At 43.0% G+C, this 21,712-nt stretch overlaps 1 protein-coding gene across 1 annotated transcript in view; it reads right to left on the reverse strand.

Moving 5' to 3' along the window:
• Positions 1 to 21,712, reverse strand: part of GHR (growth hormone receptor) — a gene marked incomplete at its 3' end in the record, with an annotated part of 239,119 nt that overhangs the window by 51,861 nt on the left and 165,546 nt on the right. The window contains exon 3 of the mRNA XM_082723382.1: positions 5,328 to 5,393. Coding sequence (XP_082579508.1) covers positions 5,328 to 5,393 — 66 coding nt within the window. The remainder of the gene's footprint in view (positions 1 to 5,327; positions 5,394 to 21,712) is intronic.

A 21,712-nucleotide genomic window follows, 5' to 3' on the forward strand; every position in this document is an offset into this window, starting at 1 on the left:
TTTAAATACATCAACACTTGTAATTCTCACAACAACTGTGAGGTAGGTACTACTAGCATCCTTATTTTATTACAAAAAAAATTTTTTTTTATTTTATAAAGATTTTATTTATTTATTTGACAGAGAGAGAGAAAGCAAATGCGGGAGAGGCAGGCAGAGGCAGAGGGAGCAGCAGACTTTCCGCTGAGCAGGGAGCCCACTACAGGACTCGTTCCCGGGACCCTGGGATCATGACCTCAGCCCAAGGCAGACATTTTTTTTTTAAATTTTTTATTTTTTATAAACATATATTTTTATCCCCAGGGGTACAGGTCTGTGAATCACCAGGTTTACACACTTCACAGCACTCACCAAAGCACATACCCTTCCCATGTCCATAATCCCACCCCCTTCTCCCAAACCCCCTCCCCCCAGCAACCCTTAGTTTGTTTTGTGAGATTAAGAGTCACTTATGGTTTGTCTCCCTCCCAATCCCATCTTGTTTCATTGATTCTTCTCCTACCCACTTAAGCCCCCATGTTGCATCACCACTTCCTCATATCAGGGAGATCATATGATAGTTGTCTTTCTCTGCTTGACTTATTTCACTAAGCACGATACGCTCTAGTTCCATCCATGTTGTTGCAAATGGCAAGATTTCATTTCTTTTGATGGCTGCATAGTATTCCATTGTGTATATATACCACATCTTCTTGATCCATTCATCTGTTGATGGACATCTAGGTTCTTTCCATAGTTTGGCTATTGTGGACATTGCTGCTATAAACATTCGGGTGCATGTGCCCCTTTGGATCACTACGTTTGTATCTTTAGGGTAAATACCCAATAGTGCAATTGCTGGGTCAGAGGGCAGTTCTATTTTCAACATTTTGAGGAACCTCCATGCTGTTTTCCAGAGTGGCTGCAAGGCAGACATTTAACCGACTGAACCACCCAGGTGCCCAGCATCTCTACTTTAGAGATAAACACACAAAACAAAACAGAACCAAGGTACAGACAGCTTATAAAACTTAGGGAAGTTCATTCAGGAAGTATGCGGAGATCTGGGACTACAATGGTCTGTCTTGTTATCAGAGTGAGTTTTTTTCAAGTCCTGTGTTTCTCCTTAAGAAAAAGCGAGAAAGGCCTACAGAGATTCCAGAATGAAAGTACTCATCCTCTGATGAGATGCTTTAAATATGGGATGCTTTAAATATCCATGAAGGATGTCCTGACTCAGGGGAAAGAGGAAGGAATTTCTGGCGAAGAGGTCCATGGGAAAGGATATGATGAAGCAGGGACACAGACATGGGTGTCCACAGTATACAAGAGAGTTAAGGCTAGAAAAGCACGGAGGATCCATGTCATGGACCTTCTTGAATGTCAGGGAGAGGAGTTTATTCATATCCTAGAAAGCCAGGGCGGGGGGCTCCTGAAGGCGATGGGGCAGAAGAACCACTGTATCACATGTAGGCAGGAAGAAGGAATATGGGAGCAGGGAGCAGGATGGCTGGGAATAGGGAAAAACAGGAGGTAAGAATGAGAAATGAGCAGACGAGGACGGAAGTTCAGCTAAGAACAGAAGACAAGGACCTGCAGAGATGACGACTTCTATCCCCAATTTCTGTCTCATCCTCAGGTTTTTACTGAAAAGTACCTCATAGTTAGGAAGGAAGCTGTTTGTGAACTTCTCAGACTTGAAGCAATTCTTGTGCTGTGCGCATCTAAGAGGCTAGTCTTCTGGGATGCTTTCAAAACTTAACTCTGACCTCAGTCATTGATGTGTGTGTTCAGAATGCCTGTTTTCATAAAACCTTGGACTAATTTATGCTCCAAGTGCCAGTCAGTGAGACGTCCATATTTTTTCCAGTTGGATACTCTTTTTAATTTAAAGAGAAAATGCCACTGATCACAAAATTTACACTTTCAGAGAAGATGTAGTAAATTCAGTGAAAAGGAATGACTTAAACATGAGAGGGAAAGCAAAAATGTTCAGAAAGATGTGCAGGATGTCTGTCTGTCAATGCTGTTCAGCAACAGAATTAGGTTTAGGATCTACACCTAAAGACGTAGGAACTTAGGGGTTGACGGTTCCTGCCGTCCACACAGCTAGAATGTGCTTCTATTACCGGCTCACAACAGGAAACCCATCGGGAGGGGACTGTGGGCTTCCTGGTACAGAGGTGTTAGGCAGGCACACAGGCAGTGGTTCCAAATCTGAAGACAAAGTGCAGCCTGTGTGACTGAGCAGGGAGGGGACAAAGAAGCACATACTTGGGTCAGACTCTGATCAGTGCAAACCCCTCGTCTATGGTTGCCATACTACAGCCTTTGCCTGTAAGGAAGCTGTCCTTGGAGCAGAAACCATTTGAGTCCCATGAGTCCTTTCCGTGCCAGAACATGTGGGGGTGACGAATGTGTCATTAACACAGGTGGGGAGATCTGCTTCTCTCTGACGGCTCCAGCCAGCCGAGAGGCTCCACAAGGGGTGTCTTTGGGACTTGCCAAGTGTGGGGAAGGATGGTAACCAGGGAGCTGTTCAGGCTGCTTCCATTTAATTAACTTAGTTGCAATATCATTTATTCCTTACAGTGTTTAAGGTACCATTTTAGGTGCTACGAGTTACACAGCTATGAATAAGATACAGCTTGTTCGCAATCCAGATGGGGGAGATGAGAGAAATATGCAATAACTCTACTGCCGAGCAGCCTCTTATCTATTTCTTAAAAGTGGTGCAAACTAGCACGATCTCTCTTGAAGACAAGTATGGAGAAGGGAGACACTGTCTCAGGCCAAGGGTCAGAGTGTCCCTGATGAGCTTTAAAGTATGGGCAGGGTTTATAGTTCCAGAATGAGGGGTGAGGTGGCAGGAGGATTGTTCTGGAAGATGGGCTGACATGAGCAAAGTCCCAGGAGAGTACTAAGTAGTGTAGACTCATCCGCTGGGGTGAAGGATGTTGGATTTCAGTATTTGGGGACAGGTTTGCGGTTTGAAATTTGGGTTGTTTAGAGCAGAGTGATATGTTGGGCTCTTAAAATTGTCACTGGCATACAAGAAAGGAGAGATGAGTGGGGGCAGGAGAGGCAGGGAGACAGCGATGAAGGGGTTACTGCAGTAGCCCAAGAATAAAGTCAAGGGGGCCAGCAGAGGTGGGCGGCATTTATTTATGTTAGCTCAGTTCTGGGTAGAACTTTTTCTGAGAGGGTTGTAATTTTTTTTTCCCCCCTCCGTGGGGGTTTTGCTTTGAATCTGAGAATTCAGAAAAGTGCAGAGAGGAAACGTATGACTTGTAACTGCATAATGATAGGACATTTCATGTTGAACACTAGCTTCTTGAGTAAAAGTATCTCCTGAGTGAGAACAGGCGCTCCCTGACGTCAGGACACCATCTTTCGCATTCCCTTCTTCCCCAGACCACAGAGCTGGTGCTGGGTGTGCAGCAGAGAGGCAAATGCTTGTCAAACAGTGAGTGTACAAGGTGAGGTGACGTGAGCACCAGGGTCTGTCACATCTCAATGAGGTGCTCAGATGACAAAGGTGGCCGTGCGTCCCAGCCTGTGCTGTGTGGGAAGTGAGCGCTGACAGACACATCCACCGACAGGGGTAACTTTATGCAGTCAGTCTTGGGATGGAGGGGAGCTAACTTTTGATCAGGGGAAGCTACGACAGTATTCCTTTTTGTGTGGGCAGGTCAGGATTTACGTGATACGTCACAGATGAAGGATAACTAGGATTCTTGCTTACCCCAAAGACAGAAAGTCAACATATGTCAAGCAACGTAGCAGGGGTTTCTTCATACCCAGAGGCTGTACCACAACAAGGGCCCATGCTTAGGTTCCTTTCCCCGTGACTTCACAAATAAGATGGAAAAAACTGTACCCCCTTTGGGGGAAAGGGAAGGGCAGTGTGCTATGTTTGTGCGTGAAGGACAGACAAATGTGGGATGCAATGTGCACCGTCAGTAGAACATTCTCCCTTTGTAAGTTTTTAACTTCAATTCTAGTATAGTCAGTGCACGGTGTTATGTTAGTTCCAGGTACACAATATAGTGATTCAACAATCCTATTCATAGGAAAACATTTTTAGCTGATTCTGTCTCATTCCCTTGCAGGAAATAGCAATAAGTCACACCGTCTGCTGCATGAAGACTTTGAAATATACAGCTGGAATTACCCAAACATGACCAAAAAGACACCTTTTTTTTTATAACCCCTCACATTAATTACGGAGCAGATGAACATGTCCGAGGCTTCTAAAACAGAGGGTTGTAAAGAGTTTGTGGCCTGCCATGACAAATAAGTGGATGCCACTTGCAAAAAACAGCACTAACCCTCCCTCTGAGTCATCTACAAGGATTTACATCTCATTTTGAAATTTACTCTCCAGTTATGTCCTAAAATCCAAATTATGGTTTCATGACTCCGGAACAGCCAATGGAACAGCAATGGCGTACGGTCAGTTAGGTACATGGTCTTCCCTTCCTTTACCGTTCATGAGGACTCTGGGGCATATGTCAAATGATGAGAAAATCCTTCCCTGGAATTTAATTAAAGGCACCTGCAACGGATGAGGATTTGCTTTAGGTCGTGTGAGGAATTCAGAAGAAGCATAAAAAGTGGGTCTTGTCTTCAAGCTCAACGTAATCACTTCGTTCATGCAGCCCACACAGCTCCTTGAGTTCTGCACACGGTACTACCATATATGCTCAAGTCCTGTAGAGGTACATCTATCGTGCAGCAACGGACAAAGTTTCATGGGAACAAGGAGGCAGAACAAGTCTTTGGTGTTAGATAATTTAGAGAAGCTTCCCCACAGAGCTGATGTCTGAGTCCAGTCTTGGGGATGCAGAGGAGATTGTCAGAGGCCACGAGGAAGATATGCAATGGCGTTTTAAAGAGAAAAGATAGCTCATTTGAAGGCAGAGTTTTGGAGCATAAGATGACATGACTGACAACTTGAACTGTCAGTGTCATCACGAGGTATAGAAATATCTCACAACCATAATAACGATATAATACCCGATTTATGAAAGGAGGTAAGTTCTTAAAGTCAGTAAACTATCGTCAACACACACAATGTTATTTACTCTTTTTTTCCTTCTCATTAATTTGGTTTTACTTAACTTCTAAGGATAAGCAAATCAGAGAAATAAAGCAGCAGCCTCGCAGTGAGGCTGAAAATGACATCCTTTAAAAAAATATATATATATTTTACTTATTTGTGCAATTTCCATCAGTCCTGCATCTGGGTACCAAATCTCAAACGCAGCAAAGAGAGGATAGCAGGCTGAATTACAGTAAAGCATGGGAAAGATCACTGCTGATAGAAAAAGGACTGAAATTCTTACTTGTCCCTGGGCCTGGATTAACCCTTTGCAGACTCTGGGATGCTCTGCCAAGGATCGCTGGTGTGGCTGGAACAGAGAGAGAAGAAAACCATTAGTCACCCCTCTGAAAATGGTCTGATGTGACCCCATTACAATTTTACTTTTCAGTGACAAAATGTGACCTGGCCCAACCTCACAATACTTCTCGTCCTTGTTTTCCGTCTTTCTTTTTAAAATTAAAATCACACCTACCCTCTAAAAAGAACTCATAAATATCAGAACACATGGAAACCCAGGTTTAGTCACCTCTGGTCTCTTGGCTAGATGTGGTCAGGAACAACGCAAAAATGCCTTCCTAGAACATTCAAGTCCAAGCTTGAGTCTTGCTAATGAAAATGGAAAGGGACATAATTTTTTTTTTTTTTCCAAAACCGTATTAAAAACTGTTTGGTCAAACAAGTTTATTCTTGGAAATAAACATGTGAGCAATCCCGGGAATGGGGAAGGGATGAGGGGAACTGAAAAGTTAGCACGGACACAGAGCTTTGTGACGTGAGATGGGCAATGAGTCATCGATTCTAAAAGCAGTTATAAGTCTATGGATACTACTATTATGTGGCATTAAAATGAGAAGAACGGTAAAGGATTAGTGTAGTTGTCATTGAACTGTTGAACCGGGTTGTTTTGATACGAGAGTATGCAACAGTTATCTAGGCTTGGTGGAGAGGGGATTTTTCTAGGATTCTACACCTCCTTAGAGGCGTGCTGTGGTCCAGGCTCACGATGAACTCGGAGCCTCACCTGAAAGCAGGGAAACTGCTGATGCTTCTGGCCCTTGGTAGAAATCCACAAACAACGCTAAGACATCTTTCTCCGATTATAAAAATAGGGCGGAACAAAACAAAGGTGCTCTAGGCAGGAAGCTGAAATTCCTGTTCTTAATTTCAGAGGCAGGTGAGTCCTGCCCACCTGCCCAGATCCACTTTTCAGTGGCCCTTTTCACTAGCCCCTCCCACCAGCTACCAGTAGGAAGCTGCTCTCAGGGCTGGTGGTGTTCATGATAATAGAACCGAACAGGTGAAGTTAAGAGTCTCTCATTAAACTCCGCACAATTCTAACCTTTGAAGGCCTTTCGGTCTGGGCATATTAGTGAGGGCATTTTTCCAAATGAAGTTAGGCTTTGGGGGTTTCGTTGAGTTCATATTTTAAATTCTGTACAAATACGAGTTCTGAGAAGTATTTCTTTTTATTCTCTGTTTCAATATTAGAAGCTCATTTGCTGCCAAATGCAATAAAGAATTATGACAAAAAGCAAACAGAATACACATTTACCTAGAGTAGCTAATGTATTACACATTGATTTTAATGTGCTCAGAAGGAAAATTGCATTTTATGGAAATCCCCTCAAGGCTACTTGACTAGATGCCTTGAGAGCCTAAGTCTTTATTACTACCATCATCTAGAACTTGTCCTCCTCCAATTCCTTGCTACAAACCAGAGAACACTTTGTTTTATGACCCTCTGCCTTAGGTTAGGCACTAAAACATTTTTCTCAGTTGAGGTTTGGCAAGTTTACATAATTTCTAACTGCAAATGACCTGTTTCATGGACAACTGTATACACCTTGAGAAACATCTGGTAGCTCAAAGGAAGAGTAAAATTAAGTCAATCACGGGAAGCCATACAATCATACGTGTTATTTTAGTCAAAATTATCCAGCAAGTGTGTCTCAATTTTCAGCTTAAAACTGGGAACACTTAATGGACACCATTTTCCAGGCACAGATCAGCAGCAAAGCTGACAAATTTCTCCAGAATGATGACTGAGATGGAATGTGGGGGTCAATTATGAGGCCCCAAGGGAGCGTGCAGAGCCAAACCTCGGCCCGGAAATGCCTGGAGAGCCCTGGCCACCCCTAACTCCTCACAAACCAGGATTTTGCTTTCCTTGCAGACAGACATCTGGTGATTTTCTCTTTATGATATCAGCATTTGGTAACATTTTCATAAAGCAAAAAGTCCTCCTCAGTTAACACTCTCCACAGTATGTGATGAGTCAAGACATAAAAGGAACAAATGCTGTCCTCAAGGGAACATTGCAAATTTGCGCCAGCCCCACGAGGGTGCTGTATGCAAAAGCAAACACGATTAAAAAAAAGTGTCTTCTTAGCAAACAGAGGGATCATGCTAAGTTGCCAATTTTAATTAGCGTCAAAGCTGTCCTTTCGTCTGTACGTGCAGAGCAGTGTGGGAGAAACAAACACAGGGTTTTAACAATAAGTAGTTAATGAAAACTCCAATATATTTAATATAGAAGCTTTTAAGTGCCGGTGCCATAAGAGATCAGCTAGAGCCCCTGCCCTCAGCGAGCTCACAGTCTTCTGGGTGGAAGGAGTGGCCAAGCCATGGGTGGCTCTTACCAGCTTCCTGGGGGAGGGGGACTCCTTAAGACAGGTGCTGAACTTGGGATGAACAGACAATGGAGAGAAAGGGAAAAGCAGCTGGGACCACGGGAGCTGCTGCACCAAGGCCAAGGTGAGACATAGCTTGGGCAGGTAAAGAGCTCTGATCTGTCTGTCGGGAGTGGGCTGAACTGGGGTGTGCTGAGTTGGGGGAGAAGTCAGGGACATCTTGGGGATGGTCTTTCCAGAGAACTTAATTTTGATCCTGCAAATACTGGAGAAATCCTGCCTTCTAGTGCCCTGAGGTAGAGCTCCTCACAGTGGACCTGCCCAAGAACAGGATCCCGAGACTAGAACTAATTGCCATCTAATCCTTCTTACTTATGCCCAACCTGGTACTCAACTTCCCAACTATGGTACGTATCTGTTTCTCCATCTATAAAGTGGGGACAGTGACAGCATCTATACAAGCAACATTCGATTCAGTTAGTACACGCAATATACCAAATATAGAATATAAGTGCTTAGTAAATGTTAGATTTTTTTTCTTTTCTTTTCTTTTTTTTTTTTTTTTTTAGGAAGGAGGGTCAAGGAGGAGGAGAATCTTAAGCAGGCCCCATGCTGAGTGCAGAGCCAGATATGGGGCTTGATCTCACAACCCTAAGATCGTGGCCTGGACCCAAATAAAGAGCTGCACGCTTGGGGCGCCTGGGTGGCTCAGTGGGTTAAAGCCTCTGCCTTCGGCTCAGGTCATGATCCTAGGGTCCTGGGATCAAGCCCCACGTTGGGCTCTCTGCTCAGCAGGGAGCCTGCTTCCCCCTCCCTCTCTCTCTGCCTGTCTCTCTGCCTACTTGTAATCTCTGTCTGTCAAATAAATAGAATCTTAAAAAAAAAAAAAAAAAGAGTTGCATGCTTAACTGACTGAGCCATTCGGGTGCCTCAATGTTAAATATTCTTATCAGAGCTATGATTATGGTCAGTTATTATTGCTAGCCACTACCCTGAAAGCAAGGCACATCTTTTCCCATGGAGACCTCGAAAGTGTTTTTACACTAGACCATGTGAGCCGAGGGCTTCACACTTGGGGAGAGAATGCTGCCCTAAGTCCAGTGAGACCCCCACTATTTACCTGCGCTGTGCAGGCTGTATGTAGGTAGCGGGACTCTGGGGACAATGATTCCAGTAGTGTAGGGGATGGAAATCTACTTGTGTCCCAGATTCAGTCTGGGACTAAATGCAGTCCCTCCCAGCTCTCGTAATTTAGTGACTACTCCATCAGGACGGGAGCTAGAGCAAGAGGATCAGTGTTCTGGGGAGTACTGTAATTTACCAGTTGTGCAGCAATGGCATGTAGAACCAGCCCCAGACAGACCCTACAGACACAAATAAGTAAACTTAGGTACTGATCGCGGTAACCATTCTACACGCGATGAGATATAACGTAAAGGGCCTCACACGGTGGCTGCTGTAAACCAAGCCTTGGTGAATGTCAGCTATTGTTATCACTAGTAGCTTACAATAACGATAATGATGATATAACTATGACATCTCTACCTCAAGACTTCCTCTGTGATCATCATTCTGCCATACATCCATCCATCAGATCATTATGCTGTACACCTTAAACACACACAATGTTTTATGTCAATTTTATCTCAACAGGACTGGGAAAAAGAACTTTTTCTGAGAGCTTTTGCTTTCTCCTTCAGGCAGGTTAGTTGTTCTCAACCCAACAGCCCTGGATATTGACTTTTTTTTTTTTTTTAATTTTATTTATTTGACACAGAGAGGGAGAGTACAAGCAGCAGGAGCAACAGAGGGAGAGGGAGAAGCAGGCTCCTTGTTAAGCAAGGAGCCCAATGTGGGGCTCAATCCCGGGACCCCGGGATCATGACCTGAGCTGAAGGCAGAGGCTTCACTGACAGACCACCCAGGCGCGGCTACATATTGCCTTTGCACCCCTTGAGGTCACTATTCCCTTGCCTCCCGTCATTCCCGTGATGCACAGTGAATTTCTTGAGGTGGATATTTCATCTTTGTACCCTCCGTGAGGAGCACACGCCATGACACCTTGTAGAACCACAGTGTTTGCTAAATAAATGAGGCAAATGAAGATGAATCACAAATCCTTTAAACTTGGGGGCTAAAAGGGAATCAAATAAAAATAATCTGTTCTCAGCAAATTGTGTTTCTCCCAGGAAATCTCAAGTTTGCTTGACTACTTTCCCTGTCTTGTTGACATCTATTTATCCTTGACCACACATCAGAAACGTTCTCTCCTTGAGTTTCCATGTCTAGAACTCTTTCCAGACCCACCCCTCGCCTTCTCTCTCCTTTTCTGTCAAACTATGATCAGTATCACTACAGAGTATTCAGTTTAGTTATCTCCCTCCAACCTGCCCCTGCAGTAAGGTTCAAGGTCAAGCTCAGTGTTTGGTCACACTGATGCCGCACCCCAAACTGTCTTGTGGTCTGTGAAGGGGTTGGCTGATGGCCAAGTTAAAAAATGTGAGGTGCTTCTATCTCACGTTTATTGTGTGCTTAAAATGCACCAGGCACTATGCTTTCTGGACTTCCCCATTTTAATTCCACAACGACCCTCTGCAGTATTATTATGAGTTAGTTACATTTTATGGACGGGGGGTTGGAGGTTCTGACCAACTAACTAACCTGTCCTGGGCTTCCCAGCGGTTACACGGTAGAAGCCAAAATTGAAGTGGAGCCAGATTCTGACTGCACCCCACTCTCCTGTTCCCCAAATTTCCTGACCACCAAGAGCCACTGTGACGTTTGTTCAACACGTGGATTCCAAAGTCCTGTCTCGATCTACAGGATCTGAATCTCTAGGGAACTGGTCAGTCTATTGGCAAGGTCCTGAGAAGCCGTATGCTTCTCTTCTACGCTCCCATTCCCCAGCCAGGTGATGCTTAGGATGAGACACATTTGAAATGTTGCTCTGCTCAGAGTTACTGGGTCCTAGGACTGCTAGGACTGCTCACCGTGTGCCTACAGTTAATGCTCACCGGGACGCACCTACTACAGTACAGGCTGATTTGTTTGAATACCACGGACATCCTGGAAAGTTCTGCTGCTGGGGCCAGGCTACTAAGGCTCTGGGCAGAAATATCTCTCAGGGGTCAACTTATGAGAAGCCAGGTAAGACTGGAGACAGGCTGGCAGCCCGTATTTCTTTGGCTCTGTCATCCAGTGATGTTACACAGCAGGTCCCAAGGCTGTTACTGTCTTCTTGGTCATAACTGCCATCTGGCACACCAAATCGGGGCCCGACGGCAGTGATAATTCTATGCTGGAATTTCCTTTCCTTTGTGGCTCCCTGGGTTGGCTGAATACCCATTTGCAGTTTCTCCCGAGCCGAAGTATATTATCTTGTACACATTATGACTCTTGGCCGCGCTAAAGAAGACCGTGAAATCTGAGCAGGAAATCTCGGGCCTTTGGAACAGACCCTCTTACCTCCCCAGAGCTCTGAGAGGGAGTGAGCTTCTCCTGTACCGAACAGTAAATCACAGAGCATGGGAGATAATTTAAACAAGCGAACAGAAAAGAACCACAAAATAACGCGGGTGATTTCAAAAACCTAACGCTAAAGAAGCTGCTTTACAGACAATATCTAACAATTTGGAAGAGAAATCAGCGTCAGGAAAAGCCCACATGGCTGAAATAAATCTGGAGTGGTGATATTTTGCTGTAAATGTATTTTGAGAGTAGCTGGGCCTCAAGGTAAGACTCAATGATTCAGGGAGAGATCTTAAAAGACCTTTTCTCACAGGTCAGCCCCTGGCTTTGTGGGTCTAATGGGGGAGGTTTCCTAATAATAACTTCAAGCTTCACATACTCCTTTCCTGTCTGGCAGTGGTCTCCTTGGCGAGTTTTTTTTTTTTTTTTTAAATCTTTATGCACATACTGAGGACATCTGCTTGTAATTAAAGGCAGATACTAGGGCCTGGCATTTCCCAAGCAGCCCTCTCGGTGATAACGCCAGTTAAAGGTGCCGTGATTAAAGGAGGACACAGTGGTGGGTTTTTGTTGTTGTTGTTGTTGTTGTTGCTGTTTCTAAGAACTAAAAGGAGCAATTAATATGAAAGGCGGCTCAGCTCTCGGCTGGCTGCTGGCTCGCATCTTCCTTCGGCAAAGCTTCCCAGCAATTTCTCTGGCTTTCCCTTCCAACCACTACAAGAACAGTTAAACACCCTGCCCAGCTAGTCGCTCTTAAAGCTGCTTTTCATTATGGAGATAGCAGGGGTGTCAACACCAGGCGATGGGCAGTAAGCCAGCCCTCTGTGCCATGTGACAGCCGGGGCCCAGAGCCATTGCAGCCAACACTATGAAGGGCAACCAGAATCCAAGGTTGGCACTAGGCCAAGATCAATACTAGGTAGGCCAGTCGGGGACAGAGGGCTGAGAACGGAAGGACAGACAAAGAGAGTATTCAAAGGTCAGACTGAGGCGTAGGGAGAAAGGCAGAAGTGTCTCTTCCCTTGCAATGTTGCTGTAGGTGTTTTTAATACCTGTGAATCCACTCATTAAAGCAGTAGAGTCAGAATGATTTAATTAAGTCCAAAGCTCAGACGATGACTCAGAGATGGCGTGCTGGACCCGGCACCTCTTCTCAATTTTGTATTCAATGGCATCACGTCATCAACTTGCAATCAGCCATAGTGGGAATAGCGACCCAATTAATGTTGGCAAATGCTACGTATCAATGCTCCCCGCCATCTAATACTATGGAAATACCATCCACCTTCCAAGATCAGTTTGAGTGTATTCTCCTCCTTGAAGTGTTTATCTTCTCCCAGTTGGAATTCATCTCTCCATTCTTTGTGTTTTTACAACACTTAAGACAACAATAGCAACAACACGTGGACCATGGCAATGTTTCCTCCTACCGTCTTAGGCATCTGACTTGTTCTGTAAATGATAAATTCCTTGTGGTTTGAAGGCAAGGACCACGTCTCACTCTCCTTTGGATTCACCATTCTTTCTTCATTGGATTCGTCAGTTTCTTCAATATCGTGAGTGCCTCATACATATTCATGAAGTTACTGAACATCTCAGCAGGAACTCTTCCAACAAGGAAAGTTGGGAGGCATCGTGACTTGACTTATATTATTACTTTGAATTATCAGATGTCTTGTGGCCCCTGGAGTATGAAATTGCACAAAAGATTCCCAAACACGTTACTAGATCCTATGATGAATGTCCTCCTGGGACCATGAATGCTCAAACTTGAAGCAAAGTCCACGATATTTTAACCCATTTTCAGGTACCTAGCTCTAACAGTATTCGGAGGGGGAAAAAAAGAATGAAAATGAGATTGCTTAACTTTCTCACGTTCCTTCTGTCGCCTGGATGGTGTATTTGCCTGGTTTTGCTTACAGCAGCAAGCCAGCCTTTGGATATCACGGTGTATGGTACTTGCTGCCCATTTAGGAGGCTGACGCTGGTAGGAGTGACCCTAAGTCCTGGGAACTGATAGTTTTGGCAGACTTATGGATCTTTTTGTTTAGACGGGTTACTGTTTCAGAAGCAAAGCATGTCGAGAGTGTCCTAAGAAAACATATATGTTGACAGAAGTTTTTAGGTGTATTTCCCTCTCTCTGGGCAAAGGCATCTATTGGCCTGGGTTCCTGCCACTCTGTCTCTTGTTTTCCAAACTCGACTTGTCAATTTCCATGTGACATTTCCTGAACAAAATCCTCCTCCCTTGGGAAATAGGTGTTTGTGAGCTAGAGCAAGCAATCTGCAGTCAGAATTGCAGTGTGTGAGCTCTAAATGACATGCTACGTGTTGTCCTAGACGCTGGGGATACCATGGTGAAGAGAACAGAGGGGATTCTGCCTCTCTGGGCCCATGTTCTAGTGTGTGTGGGGAAGACCGTACAGGAGCTGCTACTGCTGTCAGACCTGTCCCTTATGGTGTGTCCTGCCAGCTTGAATCCCTTACTGTAATGGTTTGGAATTGGGAGGTGCTGGCATTAGGTTCTGAGACTATTTCGTGGATGGTTTTTGTTTTGTTTTTGGTGTATGGTTTTAATTCATTAATTACCTTTATCACACTGTACTTGATCTGGGTTATAGATACAAACCAGAGGGCTTTTTTTATTTCATTTAAGATATGTTTATATTAATATTTATATTGCACACCTATTATGTGCAAGGCACTACTCTGGGCATTGGGATATGGTGGTGAACAGATCAACACAGGCCCAAGGTTCATTCCTCCTTATTGCCCTAAATGGGTCCTTGGCAGCCAGATCAATGCATCTGTTTGCCATCTGGAACATTCTTGATTCTAGGTCTTTGCTCACCTTGTATCATTCTTCTTGCTTTCTTGAGGATAGGGAGAAGATCAGAGGTAACTCCCATTTTTGAGTGGGGCTAATAATTCAGGAAATGAAATAATGTACATCTGCTTAACAGAATGTCTGGCACATAGTAAATATGTAAGTTTAGTAATTATGTACTACTGAGTATTTATTATTATGATTGCCTCTCAATTAATGACATTTATTATTTTTGCTATTTATCTGATAGTTGCGTATGTCACTGTGTCTTGCACTATTTCGTTTGTATGTCTTTATATTCTTGCCCCCTCAACTAGATTGTAAGACCCTTGAAAGCAGAAGCCACATTTTATCTTTTCTAACACTGCACACAGTAGGCCCTCAGTAAGTATCTGTAGTATGATGCCCATCCGGCCTTTTATTCTAACAACCCCTCCTTTTGATGTGTACCTATCAGATTATAGGTAAGTCAGTTAACAAAGAGTCTTAGTAGAACGTGATGTACCTTTTATAGCTATATTTGTCTCATCTGTATACAGTAAAAACAAACCAAAAACAACCCAGAAAACTTTGACATAGCTTCACTCAGATACTTGATTGAAAATGTTCAGATTCATTTTCTGAAGGCCAGTTTTGGAAAGAAAGGGTTGGAACTCTGCTCTGTGGCTAACACGGGACCAGTTCCAAGAATTATTGTGCAATGGAAAATGGAAACTCTACCAAAAAGTGAATGGGGATGGATAGGGTGACAATCCACCATAGACACGTCCCTTGGCAGCAAGTTACCTGATGGTTATTTTTTTGCACTTTGTCCTTTCCCTTGTGCCTTCTGTTGTTCTTGGCTCCAGTAGAAGCAAGCTTCATGGACGCTGAAGCTTACCTCTAAATCTAACTTTAGAGTTTCCAAAATGGACCCTTTCAATAATGTCAAAACAGTCAATCAAATCACATAACATCAATTTAAAGTGGAAAATTATACTGGGTATGAAAAAAAATTTTCTGACACTTTCCTGGAAGGAATATGTTTAAACTGAAAAGAAGCTACCTTTCTTTGTAACTATAAGGCAGGCACAGTCTTACAAGTCTAGAATCTTAGTTTTGTTTCTTTGCTTGAGTTATGTTTAATGTGATGATGATATGACATAAGAAAAAAAAAAATCAAAAGCCTTATTGATAATCCACATGTGTCCCCGGTTCTGGCCATAGGCGCCTTGCACAGTGTGTCTTTGTGTCAGCCCGAAGGGGCAGCCTGCCCATAGGCTTTCTGGCGGGACAGGGACACTGTATGGCTTTAAGTGTTCTCTGATCGAATGTGGGAAAAGAAGCAGCTAGCCAAATTCTGAACAGAGTTTTTATTGTGCTGTGGCCAGAAGGTGAGGGGGAGGGAGAAGGACACTTCTGCCCTGCTCTACTTTCTGGTGGATATAAGTTAAAGGGACTGAGAGGGACACCTTTGGGTAGATGGGACAAAGGAAGACTGGGGACTTTATAGAGTTCAAGTTTAGGATCGGCAGCTCTTGCAAAAAGTCTACATATATTTATATTATTTAATTTAAATTTATATTTATCTTAAATTTGCATGTAATTTACATTTATATTTAGCAAATGTCCTAGCAGCAGCTGGTACAACTTAGGAGCAACCAAAATAGCATATATGAGCACTGAGATCCCTACCGAGTCTTACTTGACCAGCTCCTTGCCCTAAATTACAAAATCTGGATTGCTGAGTTTCTTTTCAATGGGAGGAGTATGTAGGGAAAAGGGATCTATAGAAGCCATTAATGGTGGGGCCACCAACTTCATTTCAAATGAAGACCCCCAGGGGATGTTGCTCTTTTCTAAAGAATAACATCAAAAAATAAAAAAACTCCTCTGGAAATGATACTCTATTTTTGGGTTCCTAGGAGTCGTCCTCCCAGAATCTTCCTTCCTATTCCTGTATCTTTTAAGCCCTATCTGAATGACTCTACTTACGAGTTTCTTCTCCGAAGCCCCCTCAGCTGTACTTTGACCCTTCCCCTTCCCCTCTACTAAATCTGCTCTTACCAAATCCAAAGGTTTCTTCTCAGTCCTTAGACTATCAATTTTTCAGATGCATTTGACTTAGTAGGACCATTGTCTTAAAGATATGCTCGTTGCCTAGCTTTCGTGATGTCAAATTTGCTCCTTTTCCCTTTTATTGCACCGGTGGCTCTTTCTCCGTCCCCTCTGTTGGCTTCTCTTCCTCTGTCTGACCCCTGAATATTATAGTGTTATAGACTCTTTGCTTCCACACATCTTTTTTCCCCCCTTCAGAGAAATCTCCTCAAGTCTCATGGTTTGAAACATCATCTACACGCTGATGGCTCCCTGATGGTTTCTATCTCTAGCTTTAGCCTCTCCACTGAACTCCAGACTCCACTCAACCCCTTTTGCATCTTCACTAGATATTCAATAAGTATCTCCATCAAAACGCAGAACTCTTGAGTAATCCCTGACAAAACCTATTCCTTCTCAACCCTTCACTGTCCTGTAAACTATTTTCCATCAACCCTGGAACTCAAGCCAAAAACCTGCAAGTCATTATTATTTCCTCACTTTCCCCAACTCCTAACCCGTGATTCAATCCATCGGCAAGCTATGTCGGTTCCATCTCAATTCAATGCTCTCCATCTCCTTTGCTATTTTTATAGTCCAAGTTCCCAACCTTTCTTGCTTGGACTATCAGCTTCCTACCCAGTCTTTCCACCTCCCCTTTGTCACCTTGCAATTAACCACTAAAATATTTCACAAGGTGATTTTTTTAAAACCATAAATCAGATCACGTTACTACCCTGTCTAAAATTCTTCAATGGTTTAATGTGTACATGGACTAAAGTCCAAACTCCTTATAATGGCCACCAAGATTCCTTATGTCACAAACATGGCTGGCTGCCTACCCAGACTGCCTTCTCTCTTCCTCTTTCCTAACAGAATCTTAATTTTGTTCACGTAGCCCTTCCTCTCCAAGCAGCTCATGTGCCTCAAGGGAAGCTGACCCAACCCCGACTGCATAAGCAGATATAATTGGATGGAGGGTCATTCCCTTCTTCTTCTGCAGTTCAGGAGAGAGGATGTGGCCCAAAGGGAAACTTACTAAGTGGATTATAGAAAATTGAAGGGAAAAAAAACTTACAGGATCACATAATCTCCTTCCTTTATCTATTTCACCCCAAGCCCAAAGATGAAGCTTATACACCTAACAGCAAAGACAAGAAAACTCTTGGAAAAGAAATCTGGACGGCACCTGGGTGGCTCAGTAGGTTAAGCAACTGCCTGCGGCTCAGGTCATGATCCTAGAGTCCTGGGATCGAGTCCCGCATCAGGGTCCCTGCTTCATGGGGAGTCTGCTTCTCCCTCTGACCTTCTCTCCTCTCACGCTCTCTCTCCATGTCTCTCTCTCAAATAAATAAATAAATAATCTTAAAAAGAAAAGAAATCTGGAGTCACTGGATTAAGTCAATCCAAAATCTGCCCCACCTCGGGTTTTCTAATTATATGAACGAGTTTTCTTATTCCTTAAGTCAGTTTGAATTATGCCTCCTGTCACTTGCTCCCGATCCTGACTGATACATTCCAGGAATGGCCCCTGCTTTCCTTTTTCACTTCCTGTACCAATGTCTCCTTGTCATTAGGCCCCAGGCCTGAAACCTCCCCAGCTTATTCAGGCCCAGCTCTTGCTGTTCCTTGTACCTAAATTATCTGTGTGTGACCAGCTGATGTCTCAGGTCAAATGCTATCCCTCCAGGGATGCTTTCTCTGATCAAATAAACTGAAAGAGGCATCCCCAGTCACTTGTGGGACAGCAATGTTTTACTTTCTTCATAGCCCATATTTATCCTTGCGTTGAGTTATTTTATTCATTTAGTTGTATTCTTGATTATTTTCCTATCTTTTCCTCCCCAAGAATATAAGGCTGGAAAAGGCAAGAATCTACTTTCCTGGCACAAAGTAAGCATTCTACAGATGTTTGTTCAACGGATATATACATGGATAAAGCCCTTGGCCCTGTAATTATGGGAACTTTATCTATTTCCTGTTTGTTACCATATCTGCAACAAATTTAAAATCTGTAGGCTATGTGTTCTAGAGATGCACCTGTAGATATTTTCCTGGAAACCTTATGACAAATTCTTAAAATTAGCAACAAATAAGTGGTTCTGATTTTTCTTAGCTGGGCATAAAGGGTTGTTAAGCAAGCAGAAGCTATGAATGCAAATAGTTGGCAATCTGAAGAGTAGTTAATGTCTTTTCCCTATGCCCAGCAATGGAATCATGACAGTTTTCTTGGACTGTTAGGCTTAAAACTTTGGACTTGTCTACAATTCCTCCTTTTCCTATTAGTTGTCAGAACACACAGTTGGTTCTTTCTCTACTTGTGGATTTCCTGGCTCCTCCCTTCCTCTCTTTCCCACTTAACACTTCTCTTTACCCATCCCTTACTCCACAGCCTTGTGTTATCTCCACCCGGATCGGGGATTCCAATCCATTCTCTGTACTCTTGCGGGATTAATCTTCCTAAAATACCATTTGCATTCTGCCGTGCCCCTCCTTAGAGACTCAACCAGTACCCTCTGGCTTGCTGGATGAAGTCCAAATTCTTCAGTCCAGCATTTAAAACATATCTTCACAAGCACCGCTTTCCTCCTCCAACTTCTTCCTCACAACTTGTTAATATAAACACAGGCTTCAGACAAGACAGCATCCTTACGATCAGCCAGGTCCTCTTTTCTATCTTCTTAACTTTCTTCTCTTTATCTTCTGCTGAACGTTTCCATCCTTCCCTCCCAAGCAAAATCTCCGACTCCCTGCAGAACACCCCTCCTTCCTAAAACTTCTCATAATTGGCTTCATTCTGACAACTGCCAACATTTCACCCCTCCTCTCGAATTGGCCACTGAAGTTCACGGTCCGTAATTTTTCTTGAAAAAAATCACTGAGGAGGAACATGGAATGCAAACTATTTATAAACAGTTACTATCATTAGGATGATCTCTCCAAACAGGAAAATATGACCCCAGTGTCTGCAATAAATGAGTGGCCTAACACTGTTAGAGGACACAGACTTCCGAAAAACTTCCTGAAGTCACATCGGAATGTGGACTATTTGGAATACTTATTTCCAATAATTAGAATCTACCCAAGGCTTCTAGGAAATAAATGACATTGTTTTCTCTCCTTGGACACTTTCTTACAGTAGACTGGCACAAATCAGTATGTTTTAGAAATATTAAAAGTTATAGCCATGTAATCTTCTTTAATTAAGACCCACTAAGTCTATGATTATTTTTTTTCAAATTTCTACTTCTAGGGTATAGTTTTAGCAGGTAACCTCCTCTTTCTTCAGCTTAACCACAATGTATATTTATTATTAAGCCCAATGGCATGTATAATGGACAATATGACCATATTTCTGAAAATGTCTTCTCTAAAATCCATTTCTTCATATCACAAATACTGAGATAACAGACCAATTATACATAATCATTTCAGCCAAGTCATTGCCTAAATGCCTAGCTCTTTGCTAGGTTCCATGGGCTAAGGAAGAGTAGTAGAAGTTATAACTCCTGGGCTTAGTATAGTCTAAATGGGGAGCAGAACCAAACAGAGCAGATACTAACAGAGGGCAATGCTTAGAACTTGTTGATGCACAAGGCGTTTGAGTAGGAGGAGAGCAGCACAATCAGGAGCAAACCGGTAAGTTTTAATGTAAGTGATGGGACTGAAATTAGTTTTGAAGGCTTGGAGAAGGGAGGATACAGACACAGGTGAGGGAAATAATGTGCCCCAGGGCAATGATAAATGGGCAAGACCTCCTTGCAGGCACCCTGCTAGGAACAGGTAGGGCCGTAATGAGAGGGGGTGTGTTCGGGAGGAGATGGAGGAAAAGTTGGATATTCAGTATGGAGTCATATAGCCTCAAAACACAGATTTGAAGAGTCAGCAAGAGAGCCACTGAGATTCCTGAGCTAGTATGGTATACAGAAGTGTTATTTTAGGAAGCCAAGCTCTTCAGTTGAATACCTGAGGGACTGAGGAATCTAAGTGGCTTTTGCTATGGCCCGGGAATGATCTCTGGGAGTACTAAGATCATATCCATTATTCTCTACTGTTCCTACTTGACAAAATCTGCATGACTTGATTTCTATGTGGAAGTTTCATCCCCCTTCCTTCCCTCCTTCAGTGGGTGATGACTCCCTCTTCAGTACCACTTTCATCCTCATGACCACGAAGGGCTAAGACACATAAATGATCATAAATTTGGGTCTGCAGAAACATCAAACTCAGGAGTGTCCAAAAAATGAACAAAAATGTTAATTTCTTATTGAGAAATAGAAGTAAAATGTTATAAATTTCTATTGAATGTTCCCCACGCCCCTGCAAAGTGTGCTATGTCAAATTCCCCCTTTGTCTTGAGTTGGGTCTCCTTCAATGCCATGTTGGGAAGGTTCTAGAAAAGGTCAGATACTTCTGCATAATAGATTAATCTCATTCTGGTAGTAAGGACTCAGTCTGTTCCTTTGAAGGTAGGGCTGCTCTGACAGAAGAGGGAGTGGAAGGGCCATGTCTCCCCTCGAGGTAGCATTTATTTGCTTCCTCTCTGAAGAAGCTTATGAGAAAAGCTTAAAAATTAAAAAATGAAACAAAATATCTGATTCAAGTTACAATATTTCAGAGGTTATCGGTACAAATACCTGAAAATTTATGAGGTACTTATGACAGCAGAGTAAAACACTGTTTCTACTTATTTACTAAATCGATAAATAATAACCAGTAACTTACAAAACCTGCTATGTAACTGGTAGGACTGAGAGCACTAAGGAGACAAGCCTGACTTATCCCTGCCCTCAAGAAGGTTACATTCTATGCCACACCCCAAGTCAATAGTATCAATCTGGTTAAAAATGTTCAAGACAATACCTGCCTTGTGACTTTTCAAAAGTAACCCAATATCTTCAATGACCAGAGAAATGAGATTATGATGATGAAAAAACTAGGGCATGAATAACCAAAATCTTAGTTCAATCTCCTTTACTTACAGAAACTCAGTATTCAACCAACATAGCTGTAAGTTGCATATAAAAACAATTTCCAGGGAACAGGCGATGTAGTAACCTACTAGTAAATGTCAGAAGCGACAGCATCATATGCTGAATGCGTATTTCTAACAAAGGTTCAAGTTTACACGGTGGGTTATTTATGCCTCCTCTACTCATCTCTCAAGGAATAACTGTGCATTAGTGCATGTGCACAAAAATATCCTTATTTTCTCTCTAGCATTTCTTGCTGTGGGGTTTAAAAATCTTAAGGGCATATTCTTGTAAACTGCCCAGGAACAGATTTCATGTGAAGCAGGTATGAATTTTCTGCAATGTCTTCAGGGTGCAAAGAATGCCACATTACTGTCCTTCTCTAAAATTGACTTGGGTCTGACTCTGAGCATCCCCAACTCTTAACCAAGTCGGTAGGATATTCAATTCAATTCCCCATTCCTGGATGCAAGGAAGGTCTTTGGAAATCTTACTCAGAAATAAACATTTATAAAACCAAAGTCCATGGTCTTTCTCCTACTTCTTCTCAGGTCCCAACTCTCATTAATTCTAAAGATGCTCACCTCTCTCCCCAACATCTGTAAACAAACCTAGGAAGAAAAGTCCAGTTCTAGATTTGTAAATCCTCTGG

The sequence above is a fragment of the Mustela nivalis genome (assembly GCF_964662115.1).
Source record: "Mustela nivalis genome assembly, chromosome: 3".
In the NCBI taxonomy this organism is placed as follows: domain Eukaryota; kingdom Metazoa; phylum Chordata; class Mammalia; order Carnivora; family Mustelidae; genus Mustela; species Mustela nivalis.